At 43.9% G+C, this 27588-nt stretch overlaps 1 protein-coding gene and 1 long non-coding RNA gene across 2 annotated transcripts in view; one reads left to right on the top strand and one right to left on the bottom strand.

The window, feature by feature from the left end:
• Positions 1 to 27588, top strand: part of LOC138743689 (acyl-CoA (8-3)-desaturase-like) — a 49172-nt gene that overhangs the window by 1795 nt on the left and 19789 nt on the right. The window contains exons 3-9 of the mRNA XM_069899285.1: positions 3368 to 3478; positions 7142 to 7339; positions 10266 to 10367; positions 11961 to 12089; positions 13769 to 13829; positions 22017 to 22093; positions 22450 to 22547. Of these exons, the coding sequence (XP_069755386.1) occupies positions 3368 to 3478; positions 7142 to 7339; positions 10266 to 10367; positions 11961 to 12089; positions 13769 to 13829; positions 22017 to 22093; positions 22450 to 22547 (776 nt within the window). The remainder of the gene's footprint in view (positions 1 to 3367; positions 3479 to 7141; positions 7340 to 10265; positions 10368 to 11960; positions 12090 to 13768; positions 13830 to 22016; positions 22094 to 22449; positions 22548 to 27588) is intronic.
• LOC138743695 (uncharacterized) overlaps positions 23032 to 27588 on the bottom strand; it is a 29223-nt gene continuing 24666 nt past the window's right edge. Inside the window, exon 3 of the long non-coding RNA XR_011345025.1 lies at positions 23032 to 23920. This is a non-coding gene — a long non-coding RNA (uncharacterized lncRNA). The remainder of the gene's footprint in view (positions 23921 to 27588) is intronic.

Below are 27588 nucleotides of genomic sequence, written 5' to 3' on the forward strand. Positions count from 1 at the left end.
TGATGGCTGTTGGGGGTGGGGGGGGTGGGGGAAGAAAACTTCTTGGATCTAGATGCTGGAAGTCAGGCCCGTGGAGACATCTCACAGGATGGTGCTTCCGCTGCTCGGAGTCTGGAGGTTTCGGAACCGCAGGCCCGTGATGGCAGTCCTGAATGTTCGGACTTCTGGTCCTGGGCGAGCTGGTTGATGTCGAGGCCGGGCGTCAGCACGCAGATGGCCGGTCGCGAGAGTGCATCAGTGATCACGTTGTCCTTCCCCGCCTTGTGCCAAATGTCGGTGGTAAACTCCGACATGAAGGAGAGGTGACGCTGCTGGTGGGCCGACCAGGGGGTCCTTCGCCATCGTGAGTGCCTGGGTGAGGGGTTTGTGGTCAGTGAAGATAGTAAAAGTCCTCCCTTCCAAGAAATAGCGGAAATGCCGCACCGCCAGGTGCATGCCCAGTAACTCCCGGTCAAAAGCGCTATACTTGCGCTCTGATGAACAGAGAAGCCGGCTGAAGAATGCCAGAGGATTCCATTGTTCATTCACCTGCTGCTCCAGGACGGTGCCGACGGCTGTGGCAGAGGCATCAATGGAGAGTGCCATATGGAGGTCAGTGTGAGGGTGGGCGAGCATGGTAGCCTTCGTGAGGGCATCCTTGGTGGCCTCGAATGCACTGCAGGCCTCTGGGGTCCAAGTGAGTGAATTGTGCTTGGCTGCAATGAGGGCAAATAGCAGCTGCATGATGTGCGCAGCTCCCAGGATGAATTGGTTGTAGAAGTTGATCATACCTGCAAATTCCTGCAGCCCCTTGAGATTGTCCGGACGTTGGAACTCCTTGATATTGGCGACCTTCGTAGCGGCTGGCGTGGCTCCCTCGGCCGTAATGGTATGGCCCAGGAACTGCATGGACTTTCCCAAACTGGCACTTGGCTGGGTTGATGGTGAGGTCGAAGTCGGCCAGCCGGGAGAAGAGAGGGCACAGGTGGGCCTTGTTTTGTGCCTGATCCCTGCTGGCAACGAGGATGTCATCTAAGTAAATGAAGACGAAATCCAGGTCCCTGCCCACTGAGTTCGTGAGGCGCTGGAAGGTCTGAGCGGCATTCTTGAGCCCGAATGGCATGCAAAGAAATTCGAATAAGCCTAAGGGGCTGATGATGGCTGTCTTGGGTATGTCCTCGGGGTACACTGGGATTTGGTGATACCCGCGCACCAGGTCAACCTTGGAGAAAACCCTCGCACCATGCAGGTTGGCCGTAAAGTCCTATATGTGAGGGATGGGGTAACGGTCAGGAACTGTTGCCTCGTTGAGCTGCCGGTAGTCTCCGCAGGGGTGCCAGCCACCGGAGGCTTTTTGGAGCAGGTGGAGCAGTGAGGCCCACGGGCTGTCAGACCGCTGAATGATCCCCAGCTCCAACAGATGCAAAAACTCCTCCCTTCACCACCTGGAGCTTGTCAGGCAGGAGCTGGCGTGCCTTGGCGTGAACCGGTGGGCTCTGGGTGGGGATATGATGGAACACCCCGTGGCGCGGCGAAGCAGTGGAGAACTGTGGCTTGAGGAGGGTTGGAAGCTCGTCCAGGATTCACTGGAACTCTTCTCTGGGCATGCTGATTGTGGCCATCTATGGCTGCTCTGTGCGAGAGGTGTCGAGCTGAATGGCCTGGAAAGTATGGCGCCTAACCCGAATGTCCACCAGAAGCCAGTTGGCGAGGAGGAAGTCAGCACCCAGGATGGCGGTCGGAAGGGACGAGACGGTGAACCTCTACGAGAACTTTCGTCGGCTGATCTGGAAGTGGACTGTCTTGTCTCCATATGTTGGCCACATGGAGGGGAGGTCCTCGAGGTCGATTCCTGGACTCGGTGGCTGGGATGACGCTGATCTGGGCGCCAGTGGTGACAAGGAAGCGGCGGCCGCTGACTGAGTCCCGCAGGTAGAGGAGGCTGTGTCCTTGGCCAGCTGCCGCAGCCATTAACAGTGGCTGGCCTACTGGTTTCCCTGGAACGAGCAGAGCTGATGACACTTCCGAGCCTTGCCTACCACCGCTGGTGGTAGAAGCAGAGGCCTGGAGTGGATACTGTGCCCCTGTTTATGCTCTTGGTGGCCCCTGCAGTGGCCGGATGCTCTACTGCAGCACTAGGGATGGGCTTGGGGTGGTCATGCCTGTGCCTTGTGACCTGCTGGACCGCCGAGCCCTCTGGGAATTGCTCAAGCCATAGCTCTTGGGCATTCTGAGCGACCTTCCTTGGATCGGTAATGCTCTCTTGGGCCAGTAATGGCCAGATGTCCTCGGGCAGATGGTCGAGGAAAATGCGCTCGAAGAGTGGGCAGTTGGTGTGATCACCCATGAGCGCGAGCATCTCGTCCATCAGCTCCATTGGGGACCTGTCCCCCAGGGCATCGAGGTGCAGCATCCGAGCGTCACGCTGGCGCCTGAATAGTCCGAGGGATCCAGTGATCACTTGCTTGATGGTCTCGTATTTGTTTTCAGCAGGTGGGTGCTGAACAAGGTGCAGCATGCGTTTGGCAGTGGCCTGGTCCAGTGCGGTGACCACATGGTAGAAATCTGGCGGAGGTGAAACTGAGCCTCCGCGTGGCCGAACCAGGTCTCTGGCTCCTGAACCCAGAATTCAGGCAGCTCGACGGCTATAGCACTGATCCCAGGCGCTCGTGATGGGTTCAAAGACATTTGAACCAGTCGGGATCACCAATTGTAGTGGCAGCTACACTGCTACTCAACCCAGATGGGTTGAGCTCAGTGAGCTGAACTGATTTATTGCAGGCTGCTGGGCTGGACTTATACTCCCAGCCTAGACCTGACTGAGAACCGCGTTAGAGGGCTCTGACGTCACCCAGGCGTCATGTGGTCACCCAGCGCAGGCTTCGGTGCCCTGTGCTGAGAAGAAGGGGAAACCCCCGACGGCACCATTTTGGCTGCTGCCCCGCCGCCTGGATTACAAGTGGGGCTGGTTTGCCTGTCTAGAGGTGTGCCGCCACAGTATCATTCATAATTGGTAATCAGAATGGTTATCACAGAGGTCTTACTGTTCAATAGCAGAACAACTAGTAAACATCGAGAATCCTGATCAATAATCCAAGGGACAGAAATTGAAACTCTTTGTCTTTCATGAATTTTTAATATTTATAATCTTCTAAACTGACAACAAAAGCGTTGCATGTTGTATCAGGTATGAACTTCAGTTTAGACTCAAATAATGTCACTCTAGTCTTCAATTGTCCTTTTTAACTATGCATATTATCAGACCCAGATTTTTCTATTTTTTTTTTAAAAGAGCTTTTTATAAGATTTAGAATGCCACTTTGCCTCCATGATATTGTCTGTATAAATGTCATATTATTCAGGATGACAGCTGGTCTCTTCCTTTTAGGACCCATTTACTGCCTTTCATGTTGATAAGACATTGGTGAACAAGTATCTTAACTCCCTGTTGATTGGAGAGCTTGCACCTGACCAGCCTAGTTTGGAACCATGGAAAAGTGTGAGTACTTTCTCTGGTCAGTGTTCTGTGAATGGATCTATAATCATCATGCTGCCATGTGCAAGACCTTTGTGTAAATTGGTTGCCTTTATTGGAACTTCATCTAAACTGCAAGGGGTCTGTGGTTTGTGTTGCTGAGCGATACCATTTCAGTGAATAATGTAATTTAAAATCGAGAATTTACTTCATGGATCAAAAATATCCATGGGTATGAAGCACTAATACATGCAGGAGTCCAACATGGGTGGTGCCATTCTATGATACATACCCATAAACTGTTAGAATGATGTTCATTTAAACATGCATCTCACTCTGTAGGATTCATTTGTAGTTGGATGCAGAATGGTGGTCTTGCAATGATATTTGCATCAAATTTGGGACTAAAAGGAGACCTGCCTAAGCACTCCAAAGTTGAATGCATTCCCTTTTTTTTTAAATTTTTTTATTTTTCACACCATAAATCACATTAGCCATGATATACACTATTTCTTTTTCACACATATACAGTGTCTTTTTCTCCCCCCCCTTTCCTCCCAAACCACCCCCCCACCCCCCCCCCTCTCATCCATTTTAGGTATACAATCTAGGTTGCATTAAGCCAGTCAGACAATGTTGTCATTCAACAAAATTACACCAGAAATTCTACTGAGTCCATTCTTTTCTTTCCTTCTCCTTCCATCAACTTAGGTAATGTTTGTCCCCGGTAGGTTTTCGCTATTGTATTTAATGTAAGGCTCCTATACTTGTTCGAACATTTCAATATTATTTCTTAACCTATATGTTATTTTTTCTAATGGAATACATTTATTCATTTAAATTTAGTAGTTTCTTCCTTTTAATTTGGTTATGTATTCCATTAGTATTTAAAGACATATAGTTCAGCGTAGCCCTTTTATATTTTGTTTATCTTCTCTTTCCGTTTTTCCATCATTACCTTTCCTCCTTTTCCATTTCTGTTTTCTTATTTTCAACTCTTTATAAGACAACATTCCTACAACATCCAACATTTTCCTTATTCTCCTATTTCTATCTTATTTATCCCCAATCTCCCCTTCACCTCCTGAGTTGTCCTTTATCCCTTGTCGGACAACCACATCTCCCCTCTCCATTTGGATTTGCGAATCCACTCGCAAGCGTCAACTGATTTTGCAGTGACCGCTATTTCCCCCCACCCCGCCTCCCCCAGAAAAGATTTCACTTTTCATATGTCACAAAGGTCACTCTTTTAATTCCCTCCTTATTCTCTCCATTCCATTACCTTCCCTTATTAATTCTTGTCTATACTATCTATATTTTCCTCTAAGTACAGATACATTCATGTATGCTCATTGTCTCTATTCACTCTTATACCTCTTTACCCGCATACATATCAATCGTGATCATTTTTACTCTCATTACCCGTCTTCATCCCTCAGTCTATTTTTGTCTTTACCCACATACATATCAATCGTGATCATTTTAACTCTCATTACCCGTCTTCCTCCCTCAGTCTATTTTTGTAATTGTTCTGCAAATTTTCATGCTTCTTCTGGATCCGAGAATAGTCTGCTTTGTTGTCCTGGAATAAATATTTTCAATACCGCTGGATGCTTTAGTATAAATTTATACCCTTTCTTCCATAAAATCGCCTTCGCTATATTGAACTCTTTTCTCTTCTTTAGGAGTTCAAAACTTATATCTGGATAAATGAAGATTTTTTGCCCTTTATACTCCAGTGGTTTGTTGCCCTCTCTTACTTTTTCCATTGTCTTCTCCAGTACCTTTTCTCTTGTAGTATATCTTAGGAATTTTACTATAATAGATCTTGGTTTTTGTTGTGGTTGTGGTTTAGAGGCCAATACTCTATGTGCCCTTTCTATTTCCATTTCTTGCTGTAGTTCTGGACATCCTAGGGTCTTAGGGATCCACTCTTTTATAAACTCCCTCATATTCTTGCCTTCTTCATCTTCCTTAAGGCCCACTATCTTTATGTTATTTCTTCTGTTATAATTTTCCATTATATCTATTTTTTGAGCTAGTAGTTCTTGTGTCTCTTTAGTTTTTTTATTAGATTCCTCCAATTTCTTTTTTAAGTCTTCTACCTCCATTTCTGCTGCTACTGCCCGCTCTTCCATCTTGTCCATTTTCTTTCCCATTTCTGTTAAGGTCATCTCTATTTTATTCATTTTCTCTTCTGTGTTGTTTATTCTTTTTCTTAAATCCTTAAATTCCTGTGTTTGCCATTCTTTAAATGACTCCATGTATCCTTTAATAAGAGAAAGTACCTTCTTTATCTTGCCTTTCTTTTCTTCTATTTCACTGTACTCTTCCTCTTCCTCTTCTTCTTCCTCTGGGTTGGCCATCTGTTGTTTCTTTGGTGCCCTTTCCTTCTCTTCTTTCTTGTTTCTATTGTCTTCTGTGGTCTCTTCTTGCTGCAGGTGTTCTGCAGCTGTCGTTGCCGGCTGTGGAGATCGACTCCCCAGCTGGTCCCTCCTCCCGTCGATGTGTTTTTTTTCATTCGCATCGCGCATGCGCGGTTGCGCACTTTTACTCGGCTCTGCGAGCCATTTTTGTAGTCCATTATTTACCGACCTGAGGGAGCGGGTTTCTCTCTCCACAGCGGGCCTCTTCGGACAGGTAAGGCCTTCACCTTTTTCCTCCTTTGTCTTCTCTTCCTCTCTTCTTACCGTTGCTTTCGATTTTTCTTTTTTTGTCGCCATCTTCTTTCCACCTTTATACTCACTTTTCTGTAACTTTTATTTCTGTGCCTTTGTGTTTTCCTTTGTTTTTCCTGACTTTTCTGGAGAGGGCTGGAGTTCACCATCCGGCCACTACTCAATCACGTGACTCCTCCCAGTTGAATGCATTCCCTTTATGGAATTTATTCCATTGCACCCTATGCTTCTATTTTTTGCCCAACTCTGACCTATTAATCAACCCAGTTTCTCAGACAATTTGCTTACCTGACTTAATCCCCTATGACCATTGAACTCCACCCAACTACTGATATCATTCCATTGGCTACCCTTCCCTCCCTCCTTTCACCAATGACTAGCAGCTGACCCTCACTCTGACAGCAGTCATCTACCATTGCTTACTTTGGCACCCTCCATTTAATAATTGTCACCAACACCCTGTTCTTCAGTCTTCATCCAGCTCTGGATTTGCCTTATTTTCCTCCTGTGCTCTACACGTTGCCTTGGCCCTTGTGTGCCACTGCATTTTGCACTATGTCCTGCAATAAAGCATTGAACTCTATGAACTTAATGATGAACTCTGGTTTACAACTGCTGGCTAGTTCCTGGGGATCCATTTTTTTGTACATAATGTGTCGCTGTGAATATCTGGGTTGGTTTTACAGGATCGTGCTCTGCAAATACATTTGCTTCTAAACATTTGAGGGCAAATAGTGCCACTGTATTTCTCTCGCATTTAGTTTTTTTAAAAAAACCTCAATAACATTGGTGATGGATGATCATCCCTTAATCTGTGATTTCATGCACATTGTTGAATAAAAACTTTTGTTCTAAGCCGACTATCACCTTTTGAGTTATGATGAACAGCCTGAAACATTAACCCTTTTTCTCTTTCCACAGATGTTGCCTGGTCTGATTGTTCCCAGCATTTAAAAAAAATTAATTTCAAATAACCTTTTTAAAATCTTCTTTCGCATCTTTCTTTCAGAAACAGGTGACAGAAGATTTCAGAGAGTTGCGTGCTGTGGTGGAAAGGACAGAGCTCCTGCAGCCAAATAAGCTGTTCTTCGCTGGGCTCCTGGTTCACATCCTGCTACTTGAAGCCGCTGCCTGGCTCATCCTTTGGTATTTTGGTTCCTCCCTTTTCCCCTTTCTGATCAGCTCCCTTCTTCTGAGCACTGTGCAGGTGAGTTTGCACTTCAAACTGGTACATTCAGGTGAATCCAGTTGACAAATTAGCCTGAGTATGGATGGTTTGAAATGGAATGTATGTTAGTCTGACCCATCTGTAGAATTTAATATTTATAAAGTCAGTTCAGCCATGGTTTGTGCTAACTTCAATTACTAAATGGGCAGGAAATACTACATTTACTCTTTTAAACCAGAAGACTAGTAATTTATGAATATAAGGGTCAAACAGGAAAGTCTGCAAACGCTGTGATTTTAGTGTATTAGACAAAAGTTCTGGAGAAACTCAGCAGGTCACACAGTGTCCACTGGAAGGAAAGGTATGTGACCAACATTTCAGGCCTGAGCCCTTCAAGGTATGAGTTGAAATCAGGCAGATGCTTAAATAGAAAGGTGGGAGGAGGGAAGAAGGGGCAGGGGAGGAGTACTGGCCAACCGGTCATGGGTGGATATGGGTTGGAGACCAGAAAAGAAGAAAAGCTGGGAATTCATAGGAGGTGGTAACTCTCTGAATGGAGAGGGGGGGGTGGGGGGGGTAGAAGCTGGAGGAAAGGAGACAGAGACAGGGAAAGAGAGAGAGTGAAAGGGGAGGAGAAGTTGCTGTAAACACTCTTGTTGGAGACTGCCCTGACAGAATATTAGGCCTTCCTCTACGGTTGACCTCAGTTTGGCAGTGCATGAGGCCATGGACCGACGTGTTGGCATGGGAGTGGGGCATGAAATTGAAATGGTTGGCCACTGGGAGGTCCCCGTTATGGCAGCAGGAAGAGCGAAAATGCTCCATGAAATGATCTCCCAGTCTTCGTGTCTGATGCAAAGGGGAATCAGAACCAGAATTTATTGTCATGAACAAGTCAGGAAATTTGGTGTTTTGCAGCAGCATCTTAGTGTAAACAGACATATTATAACCATCTTACAATAATAATATTAAAAAAATTAAAATAGTAGGGCATGAAAAGTGTTTATGATTCACTGACTATTTGGGATTCTGATGGCAGCGGGGGAAAAGCTGTCCTTATGCCACTGAATGCTCGTCTTTAGGTTCCTGTACCTTTTTCCTGATGGTAGCAGAGTTAAGAGGGCATGGCCTGGGTGGTGTGGAGCTTTGAGGACATCGCCTCATGTGGATATCCTCGCTGCAGTGCAGTCTGGTGCCTGTGATGTCGCAGGCCAAGTTAACAATCCTCTGGAGTTTATTCTTGTCCTGAGAGTTGGTGCCTCCATACCAGACAGTGGTGCAATTAGCCAGAATGCTCTCCACAATACACCTGTAGAATTTTTCGAGAGTCTTCAGTGACATGCTCTCGACCATAATGGGAGAACCAGATGCAGTAGTTGACCCCTGCAGATTCACAAATGAAGTGTTGCTTCCCTTAGAAGGATTATTTGGGGCCCCAAAAGGTGAATGAGGAAGGGTGTGTGGGCGCATGTAGCATTTCGTGCAGCCACAGGAGTGGGAAGGATGAGTGGACTAGTGAGTCCCATTGAGAGCAGTCCCTGCAGAAAGTGGAGTGAGAGATGTGTTTGGTGGTGGGATCAAATTTTAGGTGGTGGAAATTGCGAAGGATAGTATGTCAGATGCAGAGGCTGCTGGGGTAATAAGTGAGAACTTGGGGAATCCTAATCTTGTATCTAAGGCTGGAGGAAGCCAGGGCAGATGTACGGGAAATAGAGGGGACGCGGGTAAGGGCTGAGTAGAGGGGGAGCCACGATTTTTGAAGGATGATCTCTCAGATGTCCTTGAATGGAAGACTCAGCTGCCACTCAACACTATTCTCAACTCTACCTCTACACATGGATTCAATTTCTCCATCGCATCTGCTCCCAGGATGAGGTCTTGCTTTCTTCCCCTTTTTGCTTTCTGAGGGACCACTCCCTCCATGACTCCCCTGTCCACTCATTCCTTCTCTCCTTCTCCATTCAGAGAGCTACCACCTCCTATAATTTCTTTGGTATCCAGTGCCATTACTGCAGAAAATGTTATATTTGTGCCCACATCATCTCCTCCACCACCATTCAGGGCCCCATAAACAGTCTTATGAAGAGAAGCAATACTTGTTAATCTTTATGGATCATCTCCAGCAATCATTTGCAAAGGCTTTGCTGGGGGCTACAGCATATTTAAGCAAAGGCCTTTTTTTCTTTTTGCCTCACATAGATATTTTTTGTTTTTTTGTGTAGTTGGAAAGAGAGAAGTATGGAAGAAACTAAAATTTTGACTGCTTTACAGAAAAGGGGAGCCCATAAGCTTTGAGCAGATTCCTAGGGGAGCCATAGATTGTTGGGGGGGGGGGGAGGAAAGGTTGATCTGATGGTACTGCTGTGGCCACCTCTATATCAAAGACTGAACACAGATTTTGAGATTTGTTGAGCACTTTCATTCTGTCTGCAGCAATAATGGAGATCTCCCAGTGGCCAACCATTTCAATTCCATACCCTATTCTCACAACAACATGACTACTCAAACCAAGACTACTCTCAAATTGGTAGAACAACACCTAATATTCCGTCTGGGCACTCTCCAACCATTTAGCATTAACGTTAACCTCTGTGTTTTCCATAAGGTCCATTCCACCCTCTAGCTCCCAACTTGCTCCCTCTCCATTCAGAGAGCTACCTCCTGCCCCTATGAATTTTCTCTTGTGCCCTCCCACCAAAGACCTCTTGCCTGTTAGCCTATGCTCCTTCCTCTACCTCTGTGATCCTCCCCCCGCTCCTTCCTCCCTTCTTCTAGATTTGTATTCGGACTCCTGTCTACCTTTTGCTCATAACTTGATGAAGGGATCAGGCCTTGATGGTTATATATCTGCTTTCTATGGACATTGCATGACCAGCTGAGTACAATGAGAAAGTGTATGATGAGAATTGTTGTGATAGTCTGTGCAGTGCACTTGCCGAACTGTAATACCCTGGTTTGTTTGCAGGCACAGGGTGGTTGGCTGCAGCATGACTTTGGACACCTTTCTGTATTCAGTAAATCCAAGTGGAACCATCTTGCCCACAAATTTATCATTGGTCACCTGAAGGTGAGTAACACTGCTTGTGGAGATTACTTCAGTCTTCATGCTTGCTTGGTACGACACAGAAAAAGGCTGTTATCCCCATCAGGTTCATGCTTGCCTCAGTAGTGCAATCCCATCAGACTATCTCCCTCTTTATTTCCCTGCAGGCATCCAATTTATTCTCCCTTGCATCCCCTTCAACTCCCGTTAGATTCCTTGCCACCTTCCTACACCAAGGAATAATTTGTGGTTACAAGTAACCTGTCCTCCAGAGCTTCCAGTGGGAAACTGCATAGTCAAAGGGAGAATGTGCACAGCATTAACCGCTGTGTCTCCTGTTACTGACCTGTCGTCCTCTACCAATGATGGTGCTCGTATTCTCATTGCTCTTGTGCTACCTTCCCTCTCATATAGTCATCTCTCCACCTGTCCCTTTTCTCTCTATTGTTTCTAGGTCTTTTGTAGCTTCTCTCTCTTTGAATATCTGCAAGTCCTCTTCATAACTTGCCTTGGATTTCTCTACTTTGGTGTTTGTATTTGTTTTTGACTTGCTTTTTAATCTCTTACTCTTTCTGTCTCTTACTGCTATTTACTGACTGATATTAACTCTATTGATATTAACTCCTTTGAAGAAGACCGCAGAGCCCACCTCACTGACAAAAGGCAAAGGAGGAAAAACCCAACACCCAACCCCAACCCACCAATTTTCCCCTGCAGCCGCTGCAACTGTGTTTGCCTGTCCCGCATCGGACTTGTCAGCCACAAACGAGCCTGCAGCTGACATGGACATTTACCCCCTCCATAAATCTTCGTCCGCGAAGCCAAGCCAAAGAGAAGAGATTAACTCTATTGTAGTTCATGTTACTAGAGAATTCTTCAAATTTTACATCTCCACTGTGAATTTGTGCCAGTATCCCAACACTACACACTAGTTCAATCAAAATTCTTCATAAGTTGTTCTATGTAATCTGTCCCACTGGACTAAAATGGCCCTACAATTTGTGATGTGCACCTAACCGTTGTAACAGCACTGAGGGTGAACCACGTTGCCCTTAGACTGGCAAGCAGTAAAGCTACTCTGCAATGTGCCTTTGTATATTTTCTCTGCTCAGAAAATCTAAGTTGAATCATCTTGTCCACAAGTTTATTATTGGTCATCCAAATGTGCGCATAATGAAATTACTTTGCTATAACCTCCATATTGATTGAAGTGTATTATATTGATCTGAGAGGCAATGCAGAAATAATTGCTGGAAATTATACAATAAGAAACTATGGCTGCAATGTTTCTGAGATCAAATAGTCTGCTGAATACCACTGACCATAAATGCATATCATGAATGCCCCTTAGCAAGGGTCCTTCAGGTTGGTTAACACTATCAGGAGAAAGAAATTGATCTTTCTCACTGATTCCCAAGCTAGTGATAAGATGTAGCTTTTGTATATTACACTCAAGGGGAAATAAATTTATTCATCCAGTGACTTGTTTGTGGAGAGCTTTGTGGATTATATTTAATTACAGGTGTTGGGTGAGAGTTGCAGCTGTTGGCAGTGGGAAGAGTTGGACATTGCCCACAAAGGACAGCCCAACAATTTTTTTTAATTCCTCTTGTACAGGGTGCTCCAGCAAGCTGGTGGAATCACCTCCACTTCCAACACCATGCTAAGCCCAATTGCTATCGCAAGGACCCAGACATTAATATGCATCCCATCTTCTTTGTCTTGGGGAAGAAACTTCCTGTTGAGGTAAGTAGTGTATGGGTACCTCAGCAACTTTGTTGGTGCTGTACTGAATCTATCACCAGGATCTTCAGAGACTGCTGGAGTAGCTTGGATGCAGCTAAATAACCAGGAATGCATTGATAATCGAAAGGCATTGTAGGATTATGGCATCCTAGTTTTTATAAATAGTGGTATGGGATACCTGGGTTTGAGGGGAGAGGAGTGGCTGTATTTGTTATCCAGGGTATCAGTTGAGATGCTATCAGAAGTGCAAATGCAGACTTGAAGTGGAAAAATAGTTTGATGATGTGGCATGGGCTGTGGCCAGGAGTAAATTTGGCTAGGTTTGGCGGCAGGCTGGGCTAACATGAAAATTGGCCAACAGCCTTTTTTGGGGGGTGGGGGAATGGCTAAGGCTTTAGAACAGTGGTTTTCAAACTTTTTTTCTTTCCACTCACATACCACCTTAAGTAGTCCCTTACTAATCACAGCAGTTATAGCATGGGGATTACTTAAGGTGGTATGTGAGTGGAAAGAAAAATCATGTGTTTTCCTATCCAACCATTGTTTTAGAAGTACAGATAGGCCCTTACTGGTGAATCTTCAGGATTATTGGTATAAAGAGAGAAATTATGAAGGGGAGATATTCGGTATATTCTGGTTTTGCGAGTCCATGTTATAGTATAAATGTATAAAGCATATGTGCCTTGGGGAAGGAACAGATGGATAGACAAATTATTCCTGGCACTTCAAGAGAATGATCTAGCAGTATAATAGACAGTCTTGGACACCAGCTGTGCTTGTCTATATACGAGTATTTGGCACCAGTCATTATGGTGCACTGTCTGTCAGTAAAATCTTTTGATTGAACCTTCCAAACCTGCTACCTCCGCTCGTTAGAAGAATAAGGACAGCTGGTGCAATGGAACAGCATTACATCTCACAATTTCATCCCCAGTTACTCGTTGATTCTGGCTTGCAAATTGATGCTCATTTTAAGATATTTGTTCAGCTAAAACCTTGGAACTTCAAGAAGAGATGTGGGAGTTGCTTCGTCACACAGATTGCAGAGGTTCAGGAAGCCTATCACTTTCCCGAGGAAATAAAAATGAATAATAAATTCCAGTTTTGCCAGTGATGTCTGCATCTAAAAAATAAAATGTCATTAATTTGGAAATCCCTTACTCTGCATAAAGTAAAATTGTATCAGTTGCAAATCACAGTTTGTAGATTCAAGGACTATGCATGCTCTCATCGTGCCCAGTGGTGTGTCATAGATCATGAAGGAGTTGGATAGGAAAACACATAATTTTTCGAATATTGCTCCAGGCAGATGGTACTAAGTGAGAATTCCACAAATTAGGTATGAAAATTGAAAAAAAAATGCTGGAAATGCTCCTCAAGACAGGCAGCATTTGAGGAAGAGAAGGGGGTAATGTTTCAGTGCCAAGACTTTTCTAGAAATGTTTCCTTCCACAGATACTGCCTGGCCCACAATGACCCAGCATTTTCTTTTCTTTATTTCCAGCATTTGGGAATCGGGGCATGCAAATTTAAAGGACCCACAACATTTTAAGATTAGGATGCACAGATTTCTACTTCCAATGCACTGCACCCATTATTAATCCATAAAATGCACCCCACAAATCACTCTTTATTTTCATGAATATGCAAAAAAGTAACTTTTGTACTCTTTAACTCAGGTGGGAAAGCAGAAGAAGAAATATATGCCATATCAATACCAGCACAAGTATTTTTTCCTGAGTAAGTATTAGTAGCATTTTTTCATCCTATTAATAAATTTGCAAAGAATGTACACCACAGAAATTGACCATTCAACACGACTGGATTATAGCAAGAGTCCATGTTCACCTTCAACACCTCTTCATGACTTTGCATGGCCAGAATAATATTCCTTGTCTTCCTCCATCTCGTATTTAACTTCCACTTGAATCCATCTGTGATAATTGTCTCAACTTCTTGCAGTAGTTTCCAGTTTCTATACACTGTCTAGATAAGACTTTTCTGATGGATTTTCCATCTAATGTGTGAGCAATTGTATTTCTATGCCATTCATTCTTTTAAAAGTCCCTCCTCCCACAGCATCTCTTATGCAATCACTGCAAATTAAATGTAGATGGTCTTTCATCTTATTCTTTCACATTCTGCAGAAGATATTCTTCCCAGAAGCAACCACAATTTACTTGTTGCAGTTCCACTTTTATGTATTTGATTTGCTACTCATGACGTGTTCTCTTCTTTGGTGAAGTGCGATAGATTGAGCCGATTCTTTGTGGCAGTCTGCAAGCACAACTAGTGTGATTATATTTCACTTGCCTTTCTCTCTGCTCTCCGACATCAACCTCCTTCACTATGTGCACACGGCACCTCGTGTTAGACCAGCGGTTCTCAACCTTTTTCTTCCTACTCACATACCACTTTAAATAATCCCTATGCCATAAGTGCTCTGTGATTAGTAAAGGATGGCTTAAGGTGGGATGTGAGTGGGAAGGGAAGGTTGAGAATCACTGCTCTAGAGACCACGGTTACTGAAATATTTTGCTTGAGGCAAAATTGCCATTGGCCCCTTTCCTTTGGAGTTATGAAACCGTGCACATAACAAGTCAATTACGTACAATTAAAACAGTGGTTTTCAATCTTTTTCTTTCCCCCCACATACTACCTTAAGCCATTCCTTACTAATCACAGAGCACCTATGGCACAGGGAATAGTTAAAATAGTATGTGGGGGGGAAAGAAAAAGGTTGAAAACAGCTGTGTGAGAGCTGGATTCCACAAGAAATTGTTGAACTCACTTTTGTCAGCAGTTTAACTACAGATTTTTGGCATTCTCAATGAATACTTCTCATGATTTCTGAAAATTATTCTGGTTGTTTCCTCTCCACAGTTTGCACCTTCCCTGGAATGATTATTTGAATCTTATTTCACCTTGCACTTGTCACCTCTTTTATTTATTCTCCCCACCTTCTACCTTATCACAGACCTTTTTTGTTCTCTTTTTTTCCTCAGCATTTTTTCTCAATCTGATGAGAGATCATATACCCATTATACAGACACTGACGTTAAATTGTTTACATTTTCAGTTTTTATTTCTATTTTGAATTTCTACTGTCAATTAATACTCTGCTTTAATTAATTTAATTTATAGTTATTTGCCCACTTGCAAGTTTATTAGTGCCATAACTTGATAAATGTTGGTGATTTTTTTTGGATATGATAGATCCTCCATCATGCATGTTCTATTTTCTATTGTAAACTTTCAGTGAGATTCTAAATTTAGTGAATTTTAATTTTAATTGAGGCTCTGAACAGCTTCTAAAATGAACTCTTTCAGGATTTGTGATAGGCCTCCCATTTGCCATTGAACCCCATTTCCCAGGCCAGGGACTCATTATGAACATAGCAATAAAGTAGTATAATTCAATGGGTGCTATATATCTATCAGAGACTGCTGGAGATACTTAGCCAGTCAGGATGCATGTGTGCAATTAATATTATGGGTCTATAATCTTTTTGAGAATATTTACTGGTTATTGAATTAAGCCACTGATTTTTGCTTGAGAAATATAATCTGACAGCTCTGTGCTTCTCCAATGACAACAATGGGCAATGGCAAATGTGTACAATAGCTGGTGTAAACCAGGATCATCAATAGTGCTCCAAACTATTCTCATTGAAACATGCTTTCTGTGAAAAGTTTACTTTGTGATTGGAAGAAATTACCTTGAACAGAGAATGTACCAGTAACAGTAGTTCAGTTCATGAAAGTTAAAGGAAGAATTTAATTTTGCAGCTGACATGTGTATTAATGATTTAGAAAACTGGCAGTGATCTGTGGGAATCCTTCCTTCATTTGTAGGACAATACCTCTTGGCTGAGCATAAAAATCTTATCCCTTCACAGATTGGGCAGATGAAGCTCTTGCACCCACTGAAATATTGCCACATTTATTGGTTGTGTACATGCCATTAATAAAGGTGGAGATGATCATTTACTATCTCACTCCCACTCCAACCCCAACCTCCATCTTCCATAGTTTTCCTTAAACCAGCCACTGAAATTTGGCAGATGGTGGTCTATTTAGGAGCTAAATTACTTTCTGGGCAATAAAATGGTAAATAAAAGTTTAAAGTGGTGAATAGGCATTGAGAACTACTTGTGGGGGGTGGGGGGGTGGCGAAGGAGAGATGGGATGGGCTTGTCAGAAAGCTATGTATAATGTGTGACTAGAAGTATTATTTGGTGTGGATGTTTTACGCAGAACTGATGCTCCCCAGTGGCCTTCACTAATCCCAGGCAGTCTGACACATTGCCTGTTATCCTAGGTCTCCTGATATATCCTGCTGTGGTGAGATTCCCTTTCCTTCTCATTGATTGGTCAGTTCACTCTCCTGACTGCCCAGTAAATTAAATCAGTGCACAGAGAGTGGATTTTCTGTGTTTACATCAGTTAGGTTATGGCCTGGGAACAGTGTTAAATTTGCTGAGACACATGTTGCTGTGAATTGATTTATTTCAGGGCTACGTACGTGGTTTTGGGAATGCAAGGATATTTAAAAGCTATTCGTTGCCACAGACATATGCAAACACTCAAATGTTCAGGTCTTCCAACTGATGTGTTTATGATTTTTTTTAGGATTAAATTAAATTTTCTGTGCAAGAAATCTTTACTCCCCTTTTCTCTCCTCTTTGAAAATAGCAGTTTTCATTTGATTTTATTTTGTGGGCACTGGCAGGCTTCTTGTACTGTAGTTTTGGCCACGAACACTGGCACAGCTTAATCTCACCTTATCTTCACCCACTGAATCCTTTCTAATGGGCGGTTACCAAGCTTGAGGGAAACCTCTCTGGATTTCTATGTGGCCTCCTTTATGATAATGACAGTAGTTATGCATTGCATGATGCATATATATGCACCAAAATTCTTACTTGCTGCAGCTGAACAGGTATTTTGTTGATATAGAAAAACACAATGACAATAGTATACTTGAATTAAAAAGAGACAATAAATAAAAAAAGTTATCCTTGTGCAAAGTAATGTGACTTTAAGAGAGTGTAGACAATTGCTTTGTGGAGTTTGAGCAGTTTCTGATTAGTGCTACAAGGGGAGATTCAGAAGCTATTGGAAAGAAACTGTTCTTGAAACCAGAAGTATTGGTCTTCAGGCCTCTGTACCGTTTGTTCAAAGATAGTAAGAAGAGCTGGTAACTAGGGTGTGGGGGTTCTTTATGACATTGTCTGGCTTCTTGAGGCAGTGTCTTGCATAGATTTATTCAATCAATGGAAGAGGGGGACCTCTGATGATTTTTGTTACCCTCAGGAGCCTTCTGCACTTCTTGGCAGTCAAATTTGCAAACCAGGCAGTGATGCAACCAATCCTTATACTTTCTAGAGTGTACCTGTAGAAATTTGATGGAGTATTCAACAACATGCCAAATCTCATATTTTCAGATTTCGGAGTACATACATAACATCACATACCACCATGAGATTCGTTTTTCTGCGGGCGAAGCAGAATCACCACTTTTTGGTAGTGCAAAGAAAATTGTACACAGCGTATACATGTAAACAAATAGAGCTGTAAACTGATAATGAATGTAAATAAACTGCAATACAGAAAGAATTAAAAAAAAATCAATAAAGTGCACAAGGAAGAATCATTAAATGAGTCTCTGATTGAGGTTGTGGTTGAGGAGTCTGATGGTGGAGGGGGAGCAGCTGTTCCTGAACCTGGGTGGGGCGAGTCTTGCGGCACTTATACCTCTTTTCTGATGGCAGCAGCAAGAACAGTACATGTGCTGGTAGTGTGGATTCTTGATGATTGTTGCTGCCCTCTGATGGCAGCATTCCCTTTAGATATTCTTGAGATTGAGGAGGGTTTTGCTTGTGATGTTCTGGGCTGTATCCATGACCTTTTGCAGGGTTTTACGCTCAAGCGTATTGGTGTCCCTATACCAGTCCATGATGCAGCCAGTCAACACACTTTCCACCACACCTCTGTAGAAATTTTCCAGGGTTTCTTGAGTGATACCAAACCTCCGCATGAGGAAATAACTCGCTTGCTTTCTTCACGATGCCATTAGTGTGTTGGGTCCAGGAAAGATTGTCCGAAATAGTGACTCCTAACAATTTAAAATTGTTCACCTCCTCCACCTCTGATCCCCCAATGATCACTGGATTGTATACCTCTGGCTTTCCCTTCCTGAAGAGTTTTTTGTGACATTGAGTACAAGATTGTTGTTGGTGCACCATTCAAGTGTTCTATCTCCCTCCTGTATGCTGACTCATCATCTTTCTTTATGAAACCCACTACTGCCATGTCGTCCGAAAATTTGAAGATGGTGCTATTGTAGTAGGTCATAGGTGTCAAGTGGGTAAAGCAAGGGGCTAAGAATGCATCTCTGTAGTGCTCTGGCACTGATGGAGATTGTGGAAGAGATGTTCTTGCTAATCCTCACTGATTGTGATCTGGAGGTGAGGAAGTCCATGATCCAATTACACAGTGGGGTGTTGAGGCCCATGTTATGGAGTTTGCTGATCAGTTTTGAGGGGATGATGGTGTTAAATGCCGAACTGTAGTCGATAATGAACATTCTGATGAATGCATCTTTACTGTCCAGGTGTTCCAGGCATCTGCTGTAGACCTGTTGCTATGATAGACAAACTGGAATGTATCCATGCCACCACTTAGACAGGAGCTGATATGCTTCAACACCAGCCTTTTAAAACACTTTATCACTGCTACTGGTCATTAGTCATTAAGGCAGGTTACTACACTCTTCTTCAGTATGATTGACACCTGTTTGAAACAGGTGGGTACCACGCCTTGCTGGAGTGAGTTCGGATGCCTTCCAACATTTTTCCATACCTTGATGAAAGCCTCTAGCTCAAAACGCCAATGATGTATTTTTACCATTGCTATATAAAGGACGCTATTTGACCTGCCGAGTTTCTCCAGCTTTGTGTGTTTTTACTGCTATGTGGTGTCTGCAGATTTTCAAGTTTTACTTGAGATATTGAAAATATCCGTGAATACACTGGTAAGCTGGTCAGCACAGAAAGTAGAGGCCTTCATCATGGTTGTTTCATTGTTATTCAAACCTTATGGAGGAAAATTGTTGTACTTGGTGGAAATGAAGGCAGCATAGACTGGAGATTGAATCTGAAATGCTCTTAGTTTGTATGCATTGGCTCTGTGCCAGGAGATGGTCTGACCTGGTAATCTATTAGAAAGTTTTGAATTATTTGTAAAAAGTGAACACTAAGTCTAGGGCAGTTTGATTTTTTTTTTCCCCCCATCCCTCTTCTGATATCTAGGTACAGTCCAGGATTGTTCTAATGTAGGGAAACTTCACTCTTTGTATGAACTAATATGCTTTGATTGCAAAGTGAGAAAACCTCTGCAGGATCTTTACTGTGTGTTAGTGAAAACACAGATGAAACTCTTCCACTTTCTTCAGAGATTCCACAAAAAGGTGCAGTGGAAGATTAGAGATCGTGGGATTGTGTCTTGATGGAATTTGTAGTATTCACTTTATGCACCAAAACCATTCTGATACTGAGATGTATGTAATGACGTCAAAATGTTTGAGGGCTCCTGAAATATAAAGTGTTTCCCACTTCTCATTCCATCGCCTGCCATTCATTATCGTACTCCTATAAAACTGAACAAGACGCAAAAGATTTTTACTGCTCTCTGTAATTGTGTCTGTATTGGTTTATTCTCTTTCCGACATGACCTTTGCTGGAATGATGGTTTGGGAGAGGTTTCCTGTGCTGGACCCTGTCCCTTGGTGAATTTCGTTCCTGCTATGCCAGTTCCCTGCCCATTTCAGATGCCCAGACTGAGATCGATCAGAATTCAGGGTCATTTTTACATTGCTCAGATTTTCACTACCCATGCCAATTTGCCTCTCTTCCTCTTTGCATAATCAAATCTTGTCTTTTGTAAGCACCAACCTTCAAAATATCACAATTGTTTTCCATCTGTTCTGTTGATTTTTTTTGGTCATGAATTTTATTTCTATTTATGTTCATGATGAACATTGATGAGTATCAGGCATGACACCTGCGTGGAGAAATGAGAGACCGCTGCTCTTGCAGCTGTTAGCTGGTGCTTCCCATTACACATTGCCCAAGTGATAATATCAATGTGCAGAGTGTACATTATTTACTTAATGTCAGAAATGGGTCATGACATCCTAATGCAATATTCTCTGTATAACTAGGATTACATAACACTGAGTGCAAGGAGTCGTGAGTGATTTTAAAGTGGTGCCTGGAGCAATTTGGATTTATTTTGTGGATCCCCACCAGAAATTGCATCTACGCTGACCACTTCATTCCACCCACAGCACAGGGCAGGATCAGACCTCTCCTGACTTGGAGGAAGAGCAGTTCAAAATGCTATTTTCCTATCCTTTCCCTGGTTCTCCGTGATTTATTTGGAGTTCCAGCCATGCCCCACCCCCCCCAGATTCTCCTTCATTTTCTTGGCAGCCATATTTGCTCAAGGAGAGTTCCTTACCAGCAGTAATTTACATCCCACACCTGCTTTGTTATAGTGACTAAATTTTAATGGTATTTAAATGGAAAAAACCATGTGAATTATTTTTTTAATCAAGGATGACTTCAATTTTGATTAATGTCTCCTTTGAGCTGGGTGCAAGTAGTGCAGGTCCCCCAAAACTCCAATGACCTGGGTTTGATATTGATCTCAATTGCTGTCTGCATGGAATTCTCCCTGGGCTTCTCTGTGGTCCATTTTCCTCCCACCACACAAGAACCAAGTTCCCTGGTGTGGGTGAGTGGTAGAAGAATCCAGGTGGAGCTGACGGGCACGTGAGAAAGAATGGATTACAAGGGAAAGGCTCCAAATGTTCATGAGAGCTGGCATGGACACCATGGGCTAAATAAACTCCTTTGGTGTCATAAGTGACTACATGATAGACACTCTAATGCACCAAAAATGGATGAAATCCAATTTCTAAAGAAATGTCTGTATTTTTGCCTTTGCACATTGGCTGAAAATAGAAATTGCATATAAATAACGTAGCATTGAAATAGAGGCAGAAATGGTTTGTTGTTCAGACAGGATCCATGGTTGGGTGGAAAAGTGGAAGATGGAGTTCAATCTGGATGTGTGAAGTGATGCATTTTGGAAGGTTTGGCTTGAAGGTGGAGTATATGGTTAAAGGCAGGATTCTTAACAGTGTGGAAGAACAGAGGGACTTTATAGAGTTCAAATCCATAGAGATCTCGTTTGCTGAGCAGGTTCATTGGGTTCAAGAGCCATGAGGTAATGTTGTAGTTTCCTAAAACTCTGGTTAGATCGCACTTGGAATATTGTGTTCAGTTCTGGTCGCCTCATTACAGGAAGGATGTGGAATTTTTGGAGAAGGTGCAGAGGAGATTTCCAGGATGTTGCCTGGACTGGAGACTTTGTCTTCTGAGGCAAGGTTAACAGAGCTAGGGGTTTTCTTTTTTTTTGGAACAAAGAAAGATGAGAGGTCTATAAGATTGAGAGGTATAGATAAAAATGGATAGACAGCAACTTTATCTCGGGGATAACAGTAGCAAATGCCAGAGGACATCTATATAAGGTGAGGTGAGAAAAATTTAGATGAGAAGTTGGGGTAATTTTGTTTTTAAACACAGTAGTGTATGTCTGGAATGCATTGCTAGGGGTGATGGTGGAGACTGGTACAATCAGAACATTTAAAATTCTCTTAGATAGGCATATGGAGACAAGAAAAGGTTATGGGTGTGAGATAGGGCAGGTTTAGATTTTGTAGGTTTATATAGGCACAACACAATGGCAGTAGGGTCTGTACTGTGCTGTAATTGTGCCATGTTCTATGTTACTGCCATCAATATATGCCAACATGTTAATGGAGTTCATTAATTGTAAATATTTTTCTTTCTGTCACAGTTGGGCCTCCAGCATTACTCCCCCTCTACTTTCAGTGGTACATCTTTTACTTTGCTGTGACTCGGATGCAGTGGGTGGTGAGTATTTCTAGTAGCTGCCAGGATATTCAATCAACACTGGCTCTCTACCACATCTTTATCTTCAGTGAAGAGTGCCACTTGTGTGCCCTACCTGTGGAAAGAGTAGACTCTAGGTTACTGGTGATTGTGGACAAGAATTTGTAACCTCCAGATGGAGAGGAACATCAGCTCTCATTCTCACCGTTCTCTGTGCTGAGTGATAACAACTATGTCCCATTTTGGGTAAAGACTAGACACTTGAATAAAGTGCCAGAGAGCATCCAAACCTGAGAACTCCTCAGTATTGGAGTGATGAAACCAGAGTGAAAAATAGTGGTGATTTTTAAAAAGATGTTATTTCTTGCCCTGCACAGGACTTGGCTTGGATGGTGTCATTCTACATGCGTATCAGCCTGATGTATATTCCATTGCTTGGAATGAAAGGATTTCTGACCATGTTCTTCCTCGTGAGGTAGGGCTGACACATCATTAATCACATTGTTGGCTGATTGTCTAGCATGGATAAAAATACTTATTCCTTGATGAGCCATTACCTGATGTAACTGGATTTGTGCAAATAGACTGCAAGTGTGGTTTATTTTTCTCTACATCTGATTTACCATGCAAGTCGGTATGAGGAATAATGAAGCCTTTTTCTTATGCTGTTCACCATTTACTTTCCGAGCCACTCAGTCTTCTATTTTTATTTTGCCATTTGCTATTAACATTTATTTCTGCCTTGCAGTTTGATTTTTCTCCTCTCCCTCCTTGCGCAGATTGTGTTTAATACCATTGAATAGTTTTATTCTTCCACTCCAGTCAGACTGTCCACATGACATGTATTTATCACCGTACCTCTCACTTTGTTCGTTTTAGATTGGTCACAGTGTTCGAGCTACTGAAAGACAATAGACACACACCGAGAGCAGTTCAGTTTATACAAGTCTTTATTACTAAATCTAAAGCTGAATTCACACTACAACATGCAAGCCCTTCCCAATCATACTTATCAACGCCTGGACTGGTCCCAACTGTCGAAGTGAGGCAATGATTGCACACTTGTAGCAGCTTCTCCACCTCCCTCGACCGGGATGTTAGCTGGACTCTTGAAGTTCTTCTTCTTCTTGCTGAGAGATGTTGCCACCTCTTGGAGAGTCTCAAACTTCAGCAGTGGGACCATGGATTATATTACCCAAAAGTTGTTTACTTCAGATCTTATCTCTTTGAACAAATGATTTAATTATCTTCAAGGTCTCCTGACAGTCTGCGACCAACAAAAGACAACTGCATCTCTGGGCCTCATGGTGGAAGTTGGATAATGTCTACTGATTCATATGCATCCCTGGGCCCCACAGTGTAAATTTAGATAATCTACTAATTCATATGCAACAAGCAGGTTCTTGCAAAAGGCTGCATATGTACGAAACACAGTTTAAATCCTCCATTACATTCTACCCCTTGGTCGCAGCCTGTCACTTATGAGACCTAACAAGCATTTGAGTATAGAAGGAGCAAAAAAGAGAAACCAAAACTACAATAATCACAAAAATAAGCAATAATGTGAGCAACCAACGGAGAATAGTGTGGCCCAATCCCCCAAATGTACCATTTAACCATGAAAAAGGATTCCAATCAAGGCTCAAACTATCCTTGTGGGCCACAATACCAGACACTGAAGCTCACAAACAGATTTTGAAACATGCTTAACAATATCAGATATATTAGTGGATACGTCGAACCATGTCCCCCACGGGCAACTCCCTCGGAACGTCCTCGACATTACAAATCCAATTGCTGGCATCAAAGCAGGGGTTAAGCCAGATCAACAAGCACAAGGTGGAGGACCTGGAACAAAGAAGCCTGACGTATGTCACTCACGATCCTGTAAGGGTTCAGTATTTAAACAAATGAAACCATCCTGTCCCTCAATAGCTACCCACTGAGTGTTACCCTGGGCAGGTGTCACTATTTCCCCTTTTACAGGAGGGGTACTACCTGTTGGTGCCACCCTTACCTTTTGTCCGGCATTCTCTGGCTTGGGAATGGGGGGCAATGACTGTTTTTCCTCTGGAATAGGCTGTAGTTAAGAAGCGTGAAGAAGTCGGTGGAAAGGTGTACCTCCCTTCAAAAGGTGATGATTCAAGTTGTCGATTGCCTGCTGCAGCACGTGGCACCACCACTTCAAGGTCCCCAATGGTGTTAACAAACAAATTTGTTCCTTCAGTAAGCCATTCATTCGTTCAACTAACCCGGCAGCCTGTGGGTAATAAGGAATATGGTGGACCCATAAGATAATGTTGTCAGTTGCCCAATCACAGATTGCCTTCCCGGAGAAGTGCGAGCCATTATCAGACTGAATTTCTTCTGGTACATCATAACGAGAAATTAAATGGTTTAGTCCTTGGATAGTGCTAGCTTGGTCAGCTGTCTTGGTGGGAAAAGCAAAAATCAAGCCCGAAAAGGTGTCAACCATTACTAGGACGTAACGTTTACCCATACAGTCTGGCATGGGGCCTATGTAATCAATTTGCCAGACCGCAGCTGAGTGAGCTCCCCGTCTTATTCGGCCATGTGGACGAGGAGGAACGGTGCGGGACTTCACAAGCTGGCATGCTGGGCATGTCCGCTCGACCATGCGGACATTGTTCTGATGGATGGGTAAGGCATGTGTACAGGCCCACATAGCTGATCCCTTCTCCCCCAAATGGCCTCTCTGTTTGTGTGCCCATCGAGCCAGGGGGACGGTATTGGCATGGCTGATAGTGGCAAGCTGATCTGCATCTGCATTATGTTGTGCCATGTTCGTCGTCGCATTGATATTGGCGGCAACGTGATATACGTTTATCTCACGATGATGGGAAGCATCCCACAACAGCTGCCACAACTGTTTGCCCCATATTGGGCGGTCATGTACCAGTCAGTCATTCTTTTGCCAATCAGGCATCCATACCACTAGTCCATTAGCCACAGCCCAGGAATCAGTAATCAAGTGAAGAGGGTGATCATGGGGGTCTAGTGGTAAAGTGACCGCCTTCAACTCAGCATACTGACTGGAGCCACCATCTGCCTCTTCCAATAAGTGAGTTCCTGACCTGGGATGGTAAGCCACCGCCTTCCATTTCTGCTTTCCTTGCACCCACCGGCTGCTACCATCATTAAGCCAGGCGTCCTCCTGTTCTGCTTTCTGTACCATCTCTTCCCCTTGGATCATCACATCATCAATATAATGGTGAATTGAGAGGGAAGGCAAAACTGGCACTGTCTCCAAATCACGGGCAATTAGGCTGTGGCAAATAGTGGGAGAGTGTACATAGCCGTGAGGGAGGCGGGTGAAGGTATACTGGCACCCCTTCCAGGTAAAGGCTAACTGATACTGTGAGACGTCATCTATAAGAATACTGAAGAAGGCATTAGCGAGATCAATGACAGCATACCATGTTCCTGAGTTCCCTGTAGCAATGTTTTCCATAAGGGTAACAATGTCCGGAACTGCCGAAGCAAGTGGTGGGGCATGTTTGTTCAAAAAACGATAGTCAACTGTCATTCCCCAGGAGCCATCCGGCTTCTGAACCAGCCAAACAGGACTATTAAAGGGCGACGTTGCGGGCCTCACTACCTCTTCTTCTTGCAAAGCATCGATGGTGGCAGTAATCTCTTCCTGCCCCCCAGGGAAGCGATATTGTGGAATGCATACTGGTTTCGGGGGGGGGGGGGGGCGTGTGAGGCACCATCACAGGATCCCACTTAGCCCGACCCACCACTATTCTTTTAGTAATAGTCCGAATTCCAAATGCAAATCCCCCTTGGCTAGTATTAAGGGCTTTACCGGCCAACATATTAATACCCAGGATACACTCGTCAGTGGCAGCCACCAGGGCATGTAACCATATAGGGGAAGGGCCATCACCCACCGTGGCGCAGACTTTTATTTCCTTCGCCAGGGTGATTGCTCCTCCCATCCCCTCTATTCAAAATATTGGTCCAGTCCAGAGGTCAGGGTTACCCGAAATCACCGAGTGCTCCGCACCGGTATTGACCAAGGCCAAATATTGGCGGTCATTTCCCCCACCCCAATGGACTGTTAATGGTATATAGGGACGTGGGTCCCCGTGTATCCGCCGTATCTCTATGGAGTAGACACGGGGGCCCTGCCCACACCCTCATGCTTTAGTTGGGTTTGGGGGCTTCCAGGCCCACATGCCACTATTATCTATAAGAGCCTTTTCAACCATTTGTTGTATCTCATCACGGGTAACTGGAGCAAGAGAAGCTGGCTCGATGGGAGCAGCAGTGGGAGCAGAAGGCACAGCTGTGCCAGGAGGACTCAACAGTTGGAGAGGATGTTCCCCTGACTTCCTCTTATAAAGGGTATAAAGGACCGCAGTAGGTTTCCCATCAATATCACTTTTAGGTACGCCTAACTTTAACAAGGTTAGAAAAAGGTCCTTTCTTGTCGGTCCATTATTAGCAGCAGGCCCTCTTTTTTCATCCTGCTTGTCTGATTTAACCTGGGCTATACGTGAGTGGATTTTACCTCCCAACTGTAATTCTCTAAGCCCAGATAAGGCGTGCACTGCCTCAGACACAGGGTGCCCAATTAGCAGACTAGTTACGGACAGAACCAGTCCCCGTACAGTGGGTTGGGCGGACGAACCAAACTGGTATGCATTCCGGCTGTGAATATCCCTTCATCCGGGCTCCCCCCCCCCCCCCCCGTGTACCCACAGCCTCAAACGCCCTGCATACAAGGCAAAGGCCAGGGCCTGCTGATGAATTACTGCTACACCCTCCTCTGGGGTGCCCCAATTGTTCTCCAAATGTAAATCCCAATCTACTAGTGATGGGTATACTCGTAGCAGCGCATCCCCGAGAGTAGCAAGTAAGTAATCCACCTCTCTCCCTCTACCCTGCAGCTCAGTAGTGACCCGGATATCAGTAGATAATGTTCCTAATCCCAACAATTCCTCAGGGGTTAAATATACATTACCCCCTCCTTGCTCCCAAACACGCAGGAGCCAGGCTGCCAGAGTTTCTCCCGCCTTTTGCCTAAATCGATCTCCAATGGCAGCCAGCTCTTTTACAGAGAAGTCACGGATCATTGACTGTTTCCGACCCCTGTTCCCACTTTGGCCCACAGGGCCCTCCACCCAGTCTAGGGGAGGAGGTCGAGGCCATCCCGTAGAGGGAGTAGGCAATAGAGCATAAGCAGGGGTTCGGGTACCTTCCCCTAGGTCCTCTAGTGAGATGAGGGGATCATCTACCTCTTCAATCTCGTCAGTTACATTCCGCCCCTCTCCCACTTCGTCTGTTTGGAAAATCTGCTGCCTTACAGGGCGGCGTGAACAGTGGGTGGAGAGGGTAGTATGTTAGACACATGCTGAGGAGTATCTGCATTATTACCATGGTCATCTTTCCAGATATTCCCATCTCATTCATCAATTTCATCAGGATCATCGCCATTCATTATGGCATGAATACGATGTGGATCGGGTTCTACTCCATGCCTTTCTATA

The sequence above is a fragment of the Narcine bancroftii genome, chromosome 1, assembly GCF_036971445.1.
Source record: "Narcine bancroftii isolate sNarBan1 chromosome 1, sNarBan1.hap1, whole genome shotgun sequence".
Classification (NCBI taxonomy): domain Eukaryota; kingdom Metazoa; phylum Chordata; class Chondrichthyes; order Torpediniformes; family Narcinidae; genus Narcine; species Narcine bancroftii.